Here is an 18,312-nt window from a genome sequence, read left to right as displayed (position 1 = left end):
GTAAGAAAGTAAGTAAGTAACTTTTATTTATATAGCACATTTTTCTACACACAGAGTGCAACCCAAGGCGCTCCAAATGACAAAAGATGCCGGACGGAGTGGCGTAGTCGCCAGCGTATCCAGGCAGCTAAATTGTTATTTAGTGTGGGTAATGCCATTTCCATCACAAACTGTCTTTTCCATCACCATAACACAGTGTTGGAAATGACTGTGGTGTAAATTACATTTTGCGTTCTTTCTTCTAAAATCTCATATGTTAGCCTTTTAATGCCAGTCGTTAAGAGTTTGCATTACATAGAAAAAATACACAAAATGAAATAACCAATGACCAATTTTCACCCATGTGTACCTTGATCGTTCTTCTTTTTATTACCCCTTATGGAAGTCACTCTTTGTCTAGCCATATAATCACATGTGGAGTGGCTAGGCTACTAATGATCCCAGGATTCTGTTTTGTACTGTGTGGCACAAATGCCAGAAAATTTGAATAAATATGGCAATAAATAATGTTTTCTTTCAAATAGACATTCCTTAATGGACAAAGGCAATACAAGTAAAAACCATGAATAAAAAGCCTCATATTATTACATAATAAAATGATAATAATAAAAACAAAAATTGAGCCATGGCAATTTTGTATAAGTTCCCTTTAGTGTGAAGTAACAAAAAACAAAAAGAAGAGATTATTTTGTAGTTTTTCTTATTTCTTCCAGGGACAAGAAAAGTACCATAGTTGTAGAATCACCCATACAATCAAAATAGTACATAGCAAGAAATATGATTGATCTGAGATGTTGAAATTAAGCATAAGCATAAGATGTGCACGTTTCCTGGTTCATTACCTTGGCTGTCATGAACATTAGGTTGTTGAGCACCAGATTGGTAGCCTGTAGTGAGCCCCAGCCAGAGCCCTGCAGGTGGTCGGTGAGTGTGGGGCTGGGCCGGCTCCTGACCTCCACCTCTGGTGAACTGGGACTAAAGAGGGGGGGACACAGGCTGCTGTCCACCAACTCAATGTTGCGCAGCCAGGGAAGGAGGTAGGTGAGCATCATCTGTCGCCCACTAGATTGGGTGGTGGGAAACCTCTGACATATCTCTGTGGGAGAGAGGCTTTTACTCACCACAGAGGATCTCAATTAAATTATGTGAGGGACAGAAAACATCCCAGTGAGGCGATATTTGGCAAAGACAGGCGTCTATGACCAGCGGTGTTGCTAGAAATTTTGGGCTCTATGAAAGAAAATCATTTTGGGCCCCCCTAAATGCTGCATGAGACAGTATATATGAAGTATATATGATATCTATATATGCAAGACTAAACCATATAGGGGTAAAATATAAAACCTAACATGATCATTTTGCCAACAATCAACCATGGATTTATTTGCTTTATAACACATTTTGTTAATAACACGCACAAAGTTATAATTTTGACTACATTATTTAGCCTACTTGATGATAACATCTAACTCTTCTCTGGGGGTAGCCTCGTTGACACCAGACCCTTCACAATTGAGAGTGGGTTTGGAGAAGGTTCATTGACTTACGACTTTCAGCAGGGGCATACCTAGCTGTGAACTTAAACATAAATTGGTGCCTTAAACTCTTACCAAATCGTTTCAGAAGTGTAGCAATCTTGTAAACAAGGGTTTTAAAAGCAGTTGTTTTCCTCAGTTCCAAAGAAATACACGTCCATGCCGGATTAGTGATTAAGTGTGCTTGCTGAAAGCAGCACACTAATTGTTCCTCTTAAGTTTTCTTATTATTCCCGTCTCCCTAATTTTTGGCCAGCTCCTGCGCCTAGGCCCTTTGAGACAGAGACACCGTTCCAACTTTAAAGCGTCCAGTTAGTACCGGTGTAAGTTGCTCACGGAGATTATGTCAGCTCCATGTCATTCTTCTGTCATATTGAATTGAACAGAAAGCGAAACTGAATTATCACAGGTCACAAATTTAGTCTGAACTTATCGAAACTGGACATACATGATCCTTGGACCAAGCCTCACAAAAGTTACTAGAAGGATTTTTGATTTTCGGAAGCGTTTGCCTGTCACAGCCAAACGAAATTGGCGACATAGCCACCAAACAGGAAGTAGTTAATATTTCAGGAATGCTGTCACGTATCGAAACCAAACTTTGTACATGAACTCGGGGGACTCCAACGTGAGGATGCACAAGATCTGAAAAAAAAATCTATACTGAAAAAAAAATCTATATATAAAAAGACTATACTGATTTTGCACTATCCCTTCCCTCTCTTCAATTGTTATTGTATATTTGTTATATTGTTTATTGTATCTTGCCTGTGCCTGTTATCCTTACTAATATTATAATGTTACTGTTTTTTATATATATTTCTATTACAGTATTTTCTATATTTCCTACTGACCTTACTTACTGTTTTTATTATTTATATGTTAAGTGAGTGTTGTACTTTGAAAGATTAACCCGAATCAAATTCCTAGTTTATTTACGCAAACCTGGCCAATAAAGCTGATTCTGATTCTGATGGCCTCTCTGCCAGACGGACCTGCAGAGCAAATCCCACATTTGCTGAAAGTTCATTTGGATATTCCCAGGCTAGCCTGTCAGTGCTGGGCCCTTAGAATCATTCTTCTACTAAGTGTGTTACTGAGATAATGACAGTTGCTCAGGTTACCTGAAAATATCGGCAATGTAAGCTCCGGGTACATCCTTGCCAGCTGGCCAGACAGCTGGGAAAGAGAGATGCTGTAGAGGGGGGGTAAGGGCCGATGGGTTTCATACAGGATACTGCTGGGCTTCTGCTCGGCTGACTTCTTTGAGTAGGACAGAAGTTTTCCTTCCACGCTCTGTTGAACAGGACAAGTGATCTTCAGTGTCACTAATACCTTATTTTGGTGGATGATCAGATTTGCTATTTCTCACCTGCATTAGTTGCATTGAAATCTCATACATTTCTCTATTGGTGTCAGAGGCTTTGAAAAGGACCAAATTCAGTAATGTCACTAAGTCACAAGGGTAGTTCCTGCATTGAAATAAAAACAAAACCCAGAGATCAGGGCCTGAGTATAGGTTTGCAGGTTGAGATCAAGTACAAAACTTGTAAGTGACATACATAGATCCATTAAAAATAAAGGTTACCACCCCCTTGAGGGGGAAGGCATGCTAACAGCACACCATTGAGTCAATGGGGGAAATCGCTAGCAGTAACACATTAAACATTTGTTTTAAATTCAGATGGGGTTCAGTTTCAAAACACAATAGTTTCAATGAATTACGTTTACCTAACTGTCCAATGTATGCCATCATTCCCCCTCAATTTCAATTCAAACAATTTCCAACTTTTCTTGTGCCGTTTATTGATCTGCTAAAATATTTTATCTTGTTAAGGTGTTTTCTGCACTCACACAGGTGCACCTCCATTATGTCACATTTAATCGGATCGAACACTTTCCCCCAGGTTGGGGTTTTATCCACCAATCTGTGGGCAGTAACCACTAGATGCTGAAAATATATATTCTTAATCTAATGAGGGTGAATAAAAAAAAAATCTGAACTGAACATAAGAAGCAAGGAGTCTTTTATCAGTGACTTTCTTTATGAAATTTAACTGTCAATTTTATTTCAATAAAATAATAAAAAGAGTGCCTTTTTCTCTGCATGCATTAATTATTATAATGTATTTACTGGAAATATCAGTTAAAATAACAAAACTCTTCTGAACATTATTTAATTTTCATCAAACCCTGATGACTTTGGGTGACTGAGTGGGTACAAATAAGATACCTGCTGCCACAGACATTTGTGATGGCTCTGAAGCAACCTGAGGCTAGCTGGTAGGAGCCTGTGTAGCAGCGATCCACAGCCCAGTTAAACAGGTATATATTTTCTGGGTTGAGCTCCAGCAGCAAGATGATCACCTCACACCCTAGTTGGTGAACCTTCAGCATGTGTAATAATAGGAGGAATAAGATTATGAATATGAATAATAATTCACAGCATCTATTACAAATATATAAATATGTTTAACTCTACCAGCCCTTATAGACAATTTGGGTCTTTTCTAAAGATGCAAAAGTGAACTTTGATGAATCTCTGGCAGCATACCTGCGGATCCTGGCAAACTAAGATGTTATCCAGCCACTTATAGAGGTAGCCATCTGGAGACAGGACCACATTGTCAAAGACAGGACCACAGCACAGCACCGCTGACATGGCCTGAGAAGAAAAATGCACATATTTCATTCTTATACTGTTCTTATGCTCCTCACTTTTCTTTAAGACTGTAAATAGAGGACATACATTCTAATTCCATCTGTTGTTTCAAACCATATGTACATGGCCGACAACATGAAAATGTTCGGGATGAAATGGTTAGGAATGTAACCACCTGGATGGTTCACTTTAGGGGACGGCCTGTAGTGGGCCCCTATATAGCTACTGTCGGTGTTTATCCCAACATGTATTTATTTAGTCCACTTCATATTAGAGCTGTCCCAAACGATTATTTTATAAATGATTAATCTAACGATTATTTTTCCAATTAGTCGACTAATCTAACAATTATTTTTTCGATTAATCTAATGATTAACTTGTCCATTAGCGATTATTTTTCCATTCCCAAATATCAAAAGTTTCTCATTAACATTTAATTAATTTTTTTGCAATAACCTTTTTATGTCTCATGTGTGAGGTGATGAGGTCTAGTTATTTTAGGGTACAGCATTAGCATGGCGTATCAGACAGAATAGAGATGTGACATGAGATATGTGCAATACCAGGGTTGTATGTGAAAATGTTTGCACAAAGGTGAATAGATTTGTAGCACCAGCCACAAAATCTGTTGCATCGTTATAAAACGACTTTAAAATCTCTAAAAACAGGGCAGTTCATCAATTGCAACTGGACTTATAAAAGGTCATGCACACTTGTAGGCTACATTGCTGTTGTAGGATTGTTTAGATAGCCTATCCCACAACTTCCTTGGCAAAACGTCGACATATGAATACATTGAGCCAATCATATGGTGTGTTGCAGAGGTGGAAAGTAACGAAATACATTTACTCACGTTACTGTATTGAGTAGTTTTTCTGTGTATTTTGTATTTTTTAAGTAGTTTATAAAATCGGTATTTTAAATTTTACTTGATTACATTTTGAGCGAAGTATTGTACTTCGCTACATCAAAAATCCCATCCGTTACTTGAGTAAACAAAAAAAGTTAAGACTAACGAAAACAGAAAGGGAGAGAAAAGTAATCCCGCCCTAAACCACTAGCCTAGTGATAATGATCAGCATGTAGCCTACAACAGGACATGAATCAAGCTGACGCCATGCAGTCTTTCTGAAAGTGATGGGAAATGGAGCTGGATCACAAAATGCATCAGATTACATGTGTAGCCTAACCTATGAATGTGTATTTTCCGCTATTTCAATGGGTTGTCTCAGTTCGTTTTAGCACTAATGATAGCGGAGATATTCAAGCAAACACCATGGGATTTCGTGTTTTGACGTTTGTGCTCACCTTTCTTTGGAAAGAAGTTTATTAGCAGTTGTTTCCCCTCGTTTTGATGTCTCTCTTTTTAATAACCTGACTTGGCTTTCTTGGAGAAAGACATTGCACCAGCAGCACAACAATTAGCGGTCCACTACTAGCGATGCTCAACTAAATAAACAAAAGATAGACTACCTTATGAATCGTGAAGGCGGACTAAACCATTTAGCTCTTTGGCAAGGGAGAGTGAGAGTGACCTTAGACAGTTTTCACTGTTTTGTATACAGAATCCAGTCAGTCAAACTTTAAATTTCGTCTGACATTCATTTTGACATTTAATTTTGAAGTTAAAATATTCAGGTAAAATAAATATATGGTGGACATATAGTCATATATATTTTCAGTAATTAACTTAAACTTCCAGTGAGTCTATTCGAAATGTTCACCACACATTATATTAACACACATATAAAAAATCCAAAACATAAGAGTTATGTGTATTAAAGTGGAATGACACAGGAAAAAAGTATTGAACGTGCCTACTGAAATTTCTTCAATACTTTGTGGAAAAGCCTTTAGACAGCTTCAAGACATTTCCTGTATGACAAAAGGTATTAGTCACAGTATCAGGTGTGATTTTGGTCCATTGTTCTAAACAGATTCCAGGGGTCCCTCTTGTGAATCCTGATATTTAGTTACTTCCAGAACTGTTTAATTGAATTTAATTGAATTGGCTGCCTTCAAGTCTTTCTGGAGCTTTCTCCGAGTGGTCCTTGGCTCTTGGAATTGACTATCCTTCTGACTCCCTGGTCAGAAATATTGCGTGGCCGGTTGATGATGCAGTGATGTTTCTTCCACTTGCAGATAATGGCTCCCATGCTGCTTACTGAAGATTCTGAAGTTTTGAAATGCATCTGTAACCAGTTTCATTGATATGTTTTGCAACAATAAGGTTGCAAAGGTCTTGGGAGAGCTTTTTGCTTTTATCCATCATGAAATGTTTCTTGTGTGACACCTTGGTAATGAAAAACCTTTTTATAGCCCATCAATATGTAGGCTACTAACCAAGCTTATATTAATTTGCACAGATAGAAAGGATAACTACTCTAACTACTTACAGATTCCAGCTCGTTCCTTCCCTTTCCTTGCCTTAGTGCTTTTTCTTAGCTTGTTCAATACTTTTTCCCTGTGTTATTCCACTTCATTACACATGACTACTTATGGAGTTGTTTGGATTTTTTATGTGTGGATTACCTGAGTTATTAATGCCTGGTGAAAATGTTGTGCCCCCTGTATTCCACTTTTCAAGGGCCCTCTCCTCCATTGGGGCCCTATACTTCCCACTCTCCCCCCTAGTTCGACGCCCCTTTAATCTGCTGAACCTTCTGCTCATTTCCAAATATAAAAAAACTCTCTGCAACTCAACATTAGCCTGCCTGCCTCAGCTGCCTGTGAGGGGCTTTTCAGTTGTGCTGGATTACTGTTCATTGCAAAGCGACGCAAGGATGAGTGCAACTAACTTTGAAAATCAACTACTGCTCAAACTTAAAGGAGAACTCCGGTGATTTTTCACATAGATCTCCATTTCTCAACGTCACCGAGTACTGTCGGTATGAACAAAACTGAAACAATCGGTTTTACCTAGCTCGAGTTGCTGCAGCTACAGCGCTACACACTAGGAGCATGAACATGGCTGCCTTAGCTGCTGGCTGCAGCAACTCGAGCTAGGACCAAAGTCCTTTTCAGGCAAGTACCTCCACTCCACTCGGCGGCCATATTGCAAAACTTTTTGGGCACTTATCGTGCATCTATTTCGGCAGAAATGCGTGTGCGTAAGGCTTCACGACACCAATCTTGCTCCAGCAGCGAGATCACAACAGATGATTGGCACGATGGCACTCAATGTATTTTACAACACACCACATGATTGGCTCAATGTATTCACATGTCAACGTTTTGCTGCGGAAGGGTTGTGATATTTTGTATACAACTGACTAACCCCATGCATTACTATGGAGGATTTTTTGAGTGCTGTATCTCCTCATTAGAAAGTCTCTGGTAAAACTGGTTGTTCTGGTACCCCCCCCCCCCCCCCCTATAAAAAAAGTAACTAAGTAACTTTTACTTAAAGTACATTTTAAATGAACTACTTTTTACTTTTACTTAAGTACATTTTCAGATCGGTATTTTAACTTGTACTTGAGTAATATTTCATCAAGGTATTGGTACTTTTACTTGAGTACAATATTTTCGTACTTTTTCCACCTCTGGTGTGTTGTGAAGACATCGTGCCAATCATGTGTTGTGAATTCGCCGCTGGAGCAAGGTTGGTGTTGTGTAGCCTTGCGCACGTGCATTTCTGCCGAATAGGATGCCCGATGAGTGCCCAAAAAGCGTTGCAATATGGCCGCCGAGTGGAGGGACTTGCCTAAAAGGTCTTTGCTATTACTACCAAGTTGGAATCAAAGCACATCGATTCTCCTCTCACGTACCCTACACACGCACTTAAAACAAACAAACAAGCGTCTCATTCTCACGCATGTATAGCCATAGGCAAAACTGTATAGCGCCGGTGTTACGTTGGCAGCGTAAATCATCTATCGCACAGAATGATTTTTTGTAGCACGTGCAACAAATATGTTTAGCTACAACCCTGGATACATCTCTCAAAGTGCGCTCTAGAATCTTTGGCTTAAATCGGGATGCAGGCTAGATCATCACGGGTGCATTAATAAATCTACGTTGCAAATAGTCGACGCAAATTATTCATGTTGATGAATCTATGTAATCGATTACGTTGACTATGTCGACTAATCGTCCCAGCTCTACTTCATATTGTGCTTATTAGAAGCTGAGGCATTTTGTTTTCTTTCATGTCGATTTAAGATTGTTTGTGTAGGCTATACGGGTTGAAAATGTATAGACACAAAGTTTAATTTCCCTATTTTGACAATCGGCTAGCATAGGCCTACTAACAAATGCATTTCATTTGAAAAAGCAACATGATCAATCGCTAACAACTAAGGCCACATTTACACATAGCCGGGTATTTAGAGAAACGAATATTTCCCCCCCTCCGTTTTCAATAATAACATCGTGCACAGAACATTGTTTTCAAAAAACTTGTCATTTACATCAACCCGCATAAATACGCTGTCGAGCGCCATAATAACTATGCCAAACCTATGGGTGGCAGTGTAGGGAAAGGAATAAAGCCATGCTGGCCAATCAAAATCCTCAGAATCGACACCAACGACTAACACGAGCGACTTCCGGTTCCTTTCAAAACAGCAAACATGGCGCGAGGTTCGTTTGTATGGACAGACAGTGAAGTAGAGTTACTCCTTCGTGTAGCGTTAGACTACAAAAAATAAGTAAAAATTAGTAGCACCTTAACAGCATCCATGATAATCCTGATCAGTAGCCAAAGAAACTGTAAATATCAGGTGCTCACATGACGTTAAGGATTTTCTGGCGCATAATGTGACGTTTAATAAGCTAAAACGCTGTTTATCCCTGTTGACACGGCAGCACATAACCGGCATTATCAGAAATCTCCACTTTGGCCGGAGGTTTTAGAAATAATCGTTTTCTGTGATAAAAACGGGGTTTTGGTGTAAACGAGAGGCCAAACCGCAGGGAAATATCTGCGTTTTCCCTTCGTGTAAACGGGGTCTGAGTGCAACTACAGCTCTATTAACACATCCAAAAGGACACTGCGCTTTTGCCTGTTTAAGCTATTTGCTTGTTTTTGTTCTCTCGTCGGTCGTGACTTTTTCATGCTTTTCAAGATTTGGCAGTAACTCCGCTGACACTAACAGTGTTCGTGACATAGGTAGGCTATGTCCTGTCGACCTAGCCTATCGTCTTGTCTCTATTGAAGTTGTGTTTCGTGTGTTGCATAGGGTAGAGGCTTTTTTACCGTTTTATCTCTTGCATCGGGGCAGCCTAGGCCTGCGACAATGCGAACTATAGTGATTGCTGTTGTCGCGGTTTCAATTTCAATTTAATTTCACTTATAGAGTGCCAAAACATTACACATGTCTCATGGCGCTTAACAGAATGTTAGACAATCAGAGAAAAGAAGGCCCATGGGTAACAGGGGCGAGGAAAAACTCCCTATATTTGGAGATACATATAGGAAGAAACCTCGAGCAGATCCACGACACAAGGGCCTGACCCATCTGCCTAGGGTCAGTTACAGAACAGTAAGGTCTGTATACATGATAAATGCATAAGTTAGTCAGATGTAGAGAATAGAACATGGTTTAAAGCCACCTGAGGTGTATGTTACAAGAGGTTACATATCCGGTATGATAATGCATGAATCCTATTTAGTGTCAGAAAGTTCAAATAGGAAATGGAATTGTCCAGGGGGATTAGGAGTTGTCATAGGGCAAGTGGTGGGTAGCTAGGCTGTACAGGCCAGGAATCCGGGCAGAGTTGTCATAAGACAAGTCGTAGGGATGGGACTTCAGGTGAGATGAGTGAGATGAGGGCCAAACACACGGATGGCTGATGACTGGTGATGGTATACCTCACAAGCAGTGTTGGGAGTAACGTGTTACAAAGTAACGTGTTACTGTAATTCCGTTACTTTATTGGGTAACAAAGTAAGGTAACGCATTACAATTCAAATTTCAGTAATTCGTTACAGTTACTGAATAACTGTAACGTCCATGCCTGCGTTATTCACAATATCTCTAATATATCGACTTATTGTTGGCATGCAGTGATTGCTTATTGATAATATAGATTAGCCTAGATTACTTCATTGTAGTATCTAATATGCGCAGGATAGAGCACGCATTCTCTCTATGCACCGCTCTCCCTCAAACAGGTTGGCTTCAGCCCGCACCTCCCCTACGCAAATCAAAACAGTGGCCTGTGCAAGAACTGTTCATGCAGACTACAACTGGTGCTGTGTAGCCTACACAACTTTGTTCAAAATTGATGCATTCAAGTTAACTTTGCAAAGTTAGTGTAATAGCCTACTTATGGAACTACCTGACTTTTTTAAAAGGCTACAAGCAATAGAGCAGGGGTCTCAAACACCCGGCCCGCGGGCCAAATCCGGCCCGCGTCCTGCCCAATTCCGGCCCGCGACGTATGACAAAATAATAATGTAATCCGGCCCTTGAGGCTATTAATTGCGACAAACAACGATACTGATTAAAATAGACGATAGATCCAGGTACGGTGACAAATCTCATTTGTAGGCCTACTCTGCTCCACTATGTGCAAGACATCCATAGCTTGATTCAAACCCAAAATCGCTGCGCAAAGTTTTCAGGAAATACTTGTATTACACGCGAGAAACACAAAGACGTGCATATGTAATGACGCGGAAGCGATGCAGGCCATAGTGTTGCAGAAATTGAAGCAGAAATAGGCCTACACCAAATCACGTGCGATGAAGTCTTAGGTAAGCTATGTTATTCACCTATTCTAATTCTGAAGGAGAATATCCTTTTGGAGATTATGATCGATCGTCTATGACAGTGATAGTCACAGTGCGTCTGTGAATGGAGGTGCGTGTATACAACGGTGTCCACTAAGCATACCATGCTTGTTTCGACCCTCTGCCCAACATAGCTTGGAGGTTGCAGTGGTAATCGTGATGATAGTGTCCGTAATGGATGTGGTACAGACAGCAGGGCTAGTAGAAATAGGGCTCTAAAGAACTACAAAGTCACCCGCAATATGATGCGAACTTCTGGGTACTGCAGATTACCCGCGATAGGAACTGTTTGACCAGAATACTTTATTGTAGGCCTATATTGTAGTAATCTATTACTAAACCACAACATCTTAGGTGTTGGTATACATCTTAGGTGTTTTTCTGTTAATTTGTTATGTGGGTAATATGAAAAAAGGAAAGTAAACCTGCTTACATATGTTCATCCAGTATTTACTGAAAGGTGCATAATTTGAGTTGCTTGCCATCCAGTGACAAATTAGATGGGTAAATTTACCCCCTTCATAAACTTTTGTTTTACTCAAAGATTTTTACATTTACAGTATAACTTTATCTCTGACCACTTTCAAGCCATGGCCTTTTAAATTTTGATATAAAAATCCAATGGTGTTGCTTTCTTAACCCTGATGCCTAGTTTGCCAGGTTTAAAAAAGTTATGAGAGGAAATATTTTTATTTGGTGTGAAACACACACACATACCTGTTTTTTATGTTTTTCATTTATTTTATAATTTGTATTAATATTTATTTTATCATTATTTTATTTATAGGCTAAGGTTGCTAGCACAGGTGTCTAAAACTAGATAAAAACACTTGCACTTTCTGTTTGCAGTTTTGTGTAAATATGTAATATGTAAAAAACGACACAAGACAGAGCTATTAGCTATGGTGGCATGTGTATTGTTTGTCTGAGTTAGAGGCGTAAGCTTAGGTAAAGTATGAATGTTTGTCAACCAATAGCTACCGACTTGCGTTCATGGCGTTGTCCTCTCATTCCGGCTTCTGAAGGTCTGGTGTCAAAGGAGGGCCGACTGGATGCTATGGACCGTTTATTGGTTCCGGGCGGTATTGGACCTTTCCATTAGGTTAATTTGTTGTGGGGGATTTCGAGACGGTCCTGATCAAGCCGCATTGATGTTCAGTCTTTCCACATGTAACCGAGTCTATTATTTAACAATGTATTTTGCTAAATCTGCTAGTGACGTAATATATTTATGCTTGTGGCTCATGGTCTGTCTTGTCTATTGTGTGTTAATTGGTTGTTTAGTGTTTACCTGTCTATGTTATATGGTGCTGGGCACCAGGTATATGTTCTGGATGAACTGGAGAAAGGTAAAAATTAATTGTCAAAGGTAAAAAGGTAAAAATAAAAAATAAAACTCTGCTGTGGCATGCCTGCTGGACCCCCTTCTACAAGATTATTCGCAGCCACGGTCTCAACTTCCACTGCTATGCAGATGACATCCAACATCTTACCACTCCCTCTCCCTCTGACCCCCCACCACGCTCCCTCACTGACTGCCTCTCTGACTTAAAATTATGGATGCAAAGCAATTTTCTCAAGCTCAACACAGACAAAACTGAAATTCTGCTGATTGGCCCTAAAAGCATCCTCACCAAATCTCCCCGTCTCACTCTCAACATTGATGGCTCACCTGTCCACTCTACGCCTGTTGTTAAAAACCTTGGCATTCAGCTTGACTCCATAGCTTTGATCCTCATATCAAATCACTCACTAAGACTGCTTTTTTTCCACCTCTGTAACATTGCCTGCCTCCGACCCTTCCTCTCTGCTAGTGATGCACAGACTTTGGTTCACTCTTTCATTATGTCCTGTCTAGATTACTGCAACTCACTTTTCCTTGGTCTCCCCACTAAAACCCTTCAAAGACTACAATATATTCAAAACTCTTGTACCCGAAGGGCACGGCTGAAGTGCCCTTGAGCAAGGCACCTAACCCCTCACTGCTCCCCGAGTGCCGCTGTTGTAGCAGGCAGCTCACTGCACCGGGATTAGTGTGTGCTTCACCTCACTGTGTGTTCACTGTGTGCTGAGTGTGTTTCACTAATTCACGGATTGGGATAAATTCAGAACCAAATTTCCCTCACGGGATCAAAAGAGTATATATACTTATATACTTATACTTATACATTCTCCCTCAACTCCATTGGCTACCAGTTCCGTCCCGGATCAAATACAAAGTACTACTACTCACCTTCAAAGCCCTCCACAACCTTGCTCCCCCCTACATCTGCGACCTCCTGACCCCTTACACTCCTTCCCGCTCACTCAGATCCTCTGACCAAAACCTCCTGGCTATCCCCCGCTCCAGACTCTCCACCCTGGGTGGCAGGTCCTTCAGTGCCTTGGCCCCCAAACTCTGGAACTCCCTCCCCCAACCTCTTCGTGCCTGTCTTTCTCTTCCTTTCTTCAAAACACATCTCAAGACCTTTCTGTTTAATGATCACTTCTCCTCCACACCCAACACATAGCTCCATACAGATAACTTGTCTTTGTTGTATTGTTTTGTTTGTTTGTTTGTTAGAAAGGCGCTATATAAAATAAACTTATTATTATTTATTATTACAACACCTGGATTCTCCAGGCACAACTGCCAGGATCCTATTTGCAGATTTTAGCTCTGCATTCAACACCATTCAGAGACACCTATTGATCCAGAAACTGCGTCACCTCAACGTCCCCTCCCGCCTGATCCATCTCCTCCACAACTTCCTCACCAACAGACAACAGTCTGTCCGGGTAAGCACAACAACCACACCTGCACTGACCTCCAACACAGGAGCCCCGTGCCTCACAATTGACAATAACCTCACCTTTGAACATCACACATACAGAAAAAAGGAAACCAAAGACTGTCAGCAGTGCGCAAACTAAAAGGACTTCATGTTGCCCCCCATCTACTCCTACTACTGTATATCAGCATTGTCCAACTCATCCTATTATACTGTTCCACCTGCTACTTCAACATGCTAACTGTAAAAAAACGTAACAAACTCACTCAGCTAACCAATACTGCCACCAAAATAATAGGTCTGCATACCCCAAAATTACAAGAACTAAACACTAAGGCCATTGCACGTATTGCTCATGTAATATCCCTGGACATTACTCACCCACTTAACCGCTACTTCTCACCCCTACCCTCTGGCAGGAGGTTTAGAAGCATAAGGTGCAATAAAGCCCGCTTCAGCAGAAGCCTAATACCCTTAGCAATCCAAATACTCAACAAGACAAAGCCCCACAGATAAATATATGCAGTGCAATTACATGTTTTTCCCATGAACCCCCAATAATATATGTAAACGTCTGTGTCAAATGTCTATGGTATATGAAATGTGTATGTCTGTATGTGTCATCCCTATGTCTGTGACCATGTATGTGCCATCCTGTGCTTGTGACCATGTAGGATGAAAAGAGGTATGGAAAATGTGAAAAAGAATTTCCCTAAGGGGACAACTAAAAAACTAACTAACTACCTAACTAACTAACTCAAGGGGAGGTGGAAAATCAGTGTAATTCCCCAAATGGTGGAATATCCCTTTAATGTTACATTTACATTATTCATTAAGCTAGTACTCTCAGAAGTAGCTCAGGGTACATCCTGAAGCATGTGTAACTGTAGCCAGCTGTATGCATGTTAGGTAAACCTCCCTCCTGACGCCTTAAGAGACATGCTAGTGTGAGAAATAGCACCCTGGGGTTTTAGCTTGATTGCTAGCACGCTTGACTCCAGATCCGAGGAGCTGCAGTTTGCTGGTTCAAGTACCAGCAAATGCAGGGTTACACAACGCAGGTTACACATGCATTCAACATCCTGGAGGAGGTCCAGTAGCAGCAGAAGGAGTTTCAGGAGTTGAGTGGGCCGATACCCAAAAAAAGCACCAGTCCAATTGGTCCCAGAGGTGGGCTGGGGTGTCTGCCTAAGCTAATGACAAGCAGCTAGCTCTTCAGCCAGCTTCTCAAAAGAAGTTGTATTCAGTATTCAGTAAACACTTAAACACAATTTTGCACACGTCTGTCCCTCACTTTTCTTCACCACAGCTGAAAATAATTCATCCATGCCTTTATCACCTTTAAACTGTGTGTGTGTGTAAATTGCCTGAAACATCAAGGAAATCTCAGGAAAAATGCTTACTTGTACTAGCTTTTCGTGTGAATACACACTGGGTTTGTCAACCAGATAGGGCAAATGAATCTCAGGCCACTTGCTAACGTCGTCTAGCCATTCTGTTATCAGCTCATGATCAGGCAAACAATCGCTATTAGCTAAGACTAATTTATTAACCCTTAGAACCCTAGACTGTTTTAAGGGCATTTTCACTACCTTTAGTTAGAAGGATTTATCCTGGTCATTGTAAGTGCCATACACACATGCTATATATATTGTTTTACCCAGGCTACCCAAAAATGTCATGTATTAATACTTGCATTGATTTAATTTTGATTTTTAAATAATAAAAATACAAAAAGCGTATTATAAAAATTCTTATATTTTGACATGTATCTCACCACTGTAAGTTGGCAGCTCTACTTGCCTTACATGTGTGTGCATATCTATCCAATCACGGGTCCGCGAGTAATTCAAACAAGAGTAATGGGTGTGCAGCGTTGGTTTGTGTACATGACGTTATTATTTTGCAGTCACTTCGTCTGTTTTTATAAGCCAGAAGGATCAATATGCATGGTACCAATGGATAGCCCTGTGTCTCCTCTTTCATCTGATATGCTTGCTATATCTATGCGATCACGGGTTTGCGTGGGCCTCTGAATGGGATGAGTGGACCAGTGAGGATGAGTGGACCTCTGAATCAACTGACTTCCTTTTGTACCAACCCCCAGAAGTCCTCGTTCTTGGGGACTCGATTAGCCATCAGGCCATTTCCTAGATTTCCAGGATCAAAGTCACATTTTGTCCCTCATCAACCTACAGCCTGGGCCTTTCAGTCATCCTGTACTACAGAGATCCCACAGTGAAGTAGTCCGGTGAGAGACCTAGCAGCGTCAGGCCATGCCTGCCTGCCACAGAGGGGCCTTGTCAAGCTATAGCTGCCCCAAAGACTACACTGGAATCGGCAGTCTTGGCTCATTCCCAGCATTTCCCACATTCACCATGCCTGCTCCCAAGGAGTCTATCAAATTAACTGATGTCAAACCTTGCTTGCCAGGACCATTCATTGCCATGCCTCACCCGTCAGAACAATCCGAGGCCACATTCAGTGCTCAAGACACGCCCGTACCAGAGATGGCTCAAGATACTGTTGAGCCAGTGGAGCCTTCTGAACCCACTCCTGATCCGCCTGACCCACCCGACCCATCCGACCTGATTCACACCACAGCCATGACTAGTTAAGAGTTTAGCAGGGCCTGTATCTGTTAAGGTCCCTGTGACCATTCCCGTGCCTTTGTCTCCTGTTGTGCCTGTGTCTCCTGTCGTGCCCTTGTCTTCTGTTGTGCCTGTGCCTGCATCCGAGTCTCCTGTCATGCCTGAATCTCGGTCTGTCTCTGTCTGTAAGTCTGTCTCTGTGTCTAAGTCCATCTCTTCTGTACATGTCTTGTCCGAGTCACCTGTCTTGGTGGAGCCTGTTTCCCCGTTGGCTGACCTTGAGTCTGCTGACTTTCTGAGTGTCTCGCCTGCCCTGCCGGAGCCATCCTTTGCAGTGGCCTCAGCTATTTGCCATATTACCGGGTCGTCCTCTTTGCCAACCATGTCTACCTTCCAGGTCACTACCCCAATCCCTTGAGCGTCTTGTCTACCTCCCCTGCCACTGGATCTCAGACATGGGTCCCTCAATCACCCACCCAGCTTGGATTTTTGGACTCTGGTGGGGACTGTAGATCCAGGTTCATGTTTCTTGTGTATTATGTTCTTGCCCTGTAGTGATCTCTTTGTAGTTTGCCATGTCTTCTGTTCCTTGACACTTACTACATCCTGTACCATGTGTTCCTTTGTTTACCCTTATCATGTGCTTTTGTTCTTTGTCTGATGATGTAAACAAATTTTGGTGACAGTCGGATGAATGACCTCAGACAAGTTCATGTTACACTCTCTCTCAGTGTTTTTTGTGTTATTTTTTTAAAGGGGTTAAAGAGATTTTTTAGATCAGTATATGTCTAATAGCGAACATCATGAGGTTCAGGTTCGGTCGAGGTTATTTAGTTTTACTTTTGAGGTTCTTGTGTGCATTTTTTTGAGCAGAAGACCAATTTAGTGACATACTTGAGAGACTATGGCAACAAAAGTATTTTGAGGGTAGGACAAGCCATTTTGGAGACATAAATCTGATTATTGCAGCACCACCATGAGGCTATTATGTGTCATTTCATGCACCTAAGTAGCAGGTGAGGTTTCCAACCCACCTACCAACTTTGGTGCATTTTGACCTGACTGTTTTTGCCGCCCAATCACTTTTCACCCTTTCTAAAAACTGACAAGAACAAGAACAGTAGGGTTTTAGCAGCTTCCTTGCTTGGACCCCTAAAATAGATCTTTGAGCTGTAATTACAGATACAATTAGTGGAACGGATGAGCTTTGTAACTGAATAAACGTATAGTTTTAACTGGGTGATATACATACAGTATGCATGTGTGTCTGTGTGGTACCTTAAGGGCAAAGTATTGATATCTTGTAATCTGATGGTTGCGGTCACTATAGGGGTCCAGTGGGGTGAACATGATGCTGAAAGGTCCAGCCCACTGGCTGAAGAGAATGAAGAGGTGATGACGTAGACTCTGCTGGGGGAAGAGGAACCGTCGCTGATGCACTAGCACAAATAGGAAACAAGGACAATAACTGTCACATACATATAGTATATCAGTATCACTTAATAAAGCATACATACACATCTGTCAGTTAAACCCAGGAAAACTCCAGTCAGTGAGAGAGACATATTTAACATGTTGAGCACTTTTCTTTGTATTAAAGAGTGTTTAGGAACAGGAGATACTTGACAGGAAGACCTATGGGCAAGGTCTCGAGGTGGCATATATATTTGTAATTTACAAATTGATGACACAAAGAGAAACTAACAGTGTTGCAAGTGGCCGAAATGGTATGTGTATCAATCATTATGTCATGCTATTGTCACAGACGGCTTTTCTAGATCCTGAGCTTGGCTTTCTCTGTCCTGCTACCTGTAAGCGCTGTGCGTGTGCCACACCCCCTGCATCCACTCCGTGGTTTTCCTGAGCGCTCTGCTGTCAGCGCACCTGTAGCTGATGAGAGAATGGGCTGATTGAATCAGCCATGGTATATAAACTGTGCTCCGTGGAGCAGTCTCAGTGGAATTTTCTTGTTATCTTGTCTGAGCCACAAGTAATTTCATGTTTCTGCTCTCTG

General features: G+C 41.3%; 1 protein-coding gene across 1 annotated transcript in view; it reads right to left on the bottom strand.

Moving 5' to 3' along the window:
* Nucleotides 1–18,312, bottom strand: part of LOC121683381 (protein furry homolog) — a 227,594-nt gene that overhangs the window by 101,149 nt on the left and 108,133 nt on the right. The window contains exons 26-31 of the mRNA XM_042063004.1: nucleotides 17,577–17,737; nucleotides 4,090–4,200; nucleotides 3,769–3,923; nucleotides 2,908–3,007; nucleotides 2,660–2,831; nucleotides 843–1,096 (exon numbers count right to left, since the gene is read on the bottom strand). Coding sequence (XP_041918938.1) covers nucleotides 843–1,096; nucleotides 2,660–2,831; nucleotides 2,908–3,007; nucleotides 3,769–3,923; nucleotides 4,090–4,200; nucleotides 17,577–17,737 — 953 coding nt within the window. The remainder of the gene's footprint in view (nucleotides 1–842; nucleotides 1,097–2,659; nucleotides 2,832–2,907; nucleotides 3,008–3,768; nucleotides 3,924–4,089; nucleotides 4,201–17,576; nucleotides 17,738–18,312) is intronic.

This window comes from Alosa sapidissima, chromosome 15 (assembly GCF_018492685.1).
Source record: "Alosa sapidissima isolate fAloSap1 chromosome 15, fAloSap1.pri, whole genome shotgun sequence".
Lineage (NCBI taxonomy): Eukaryota > Metazoa > Chordata > Actinopteri > Clupeiformes > Clupeidae > Alosa > Alosa sapidissima.
This window is presented reverse-complemented; position numbering and strand designations above follow the sequence as displayed.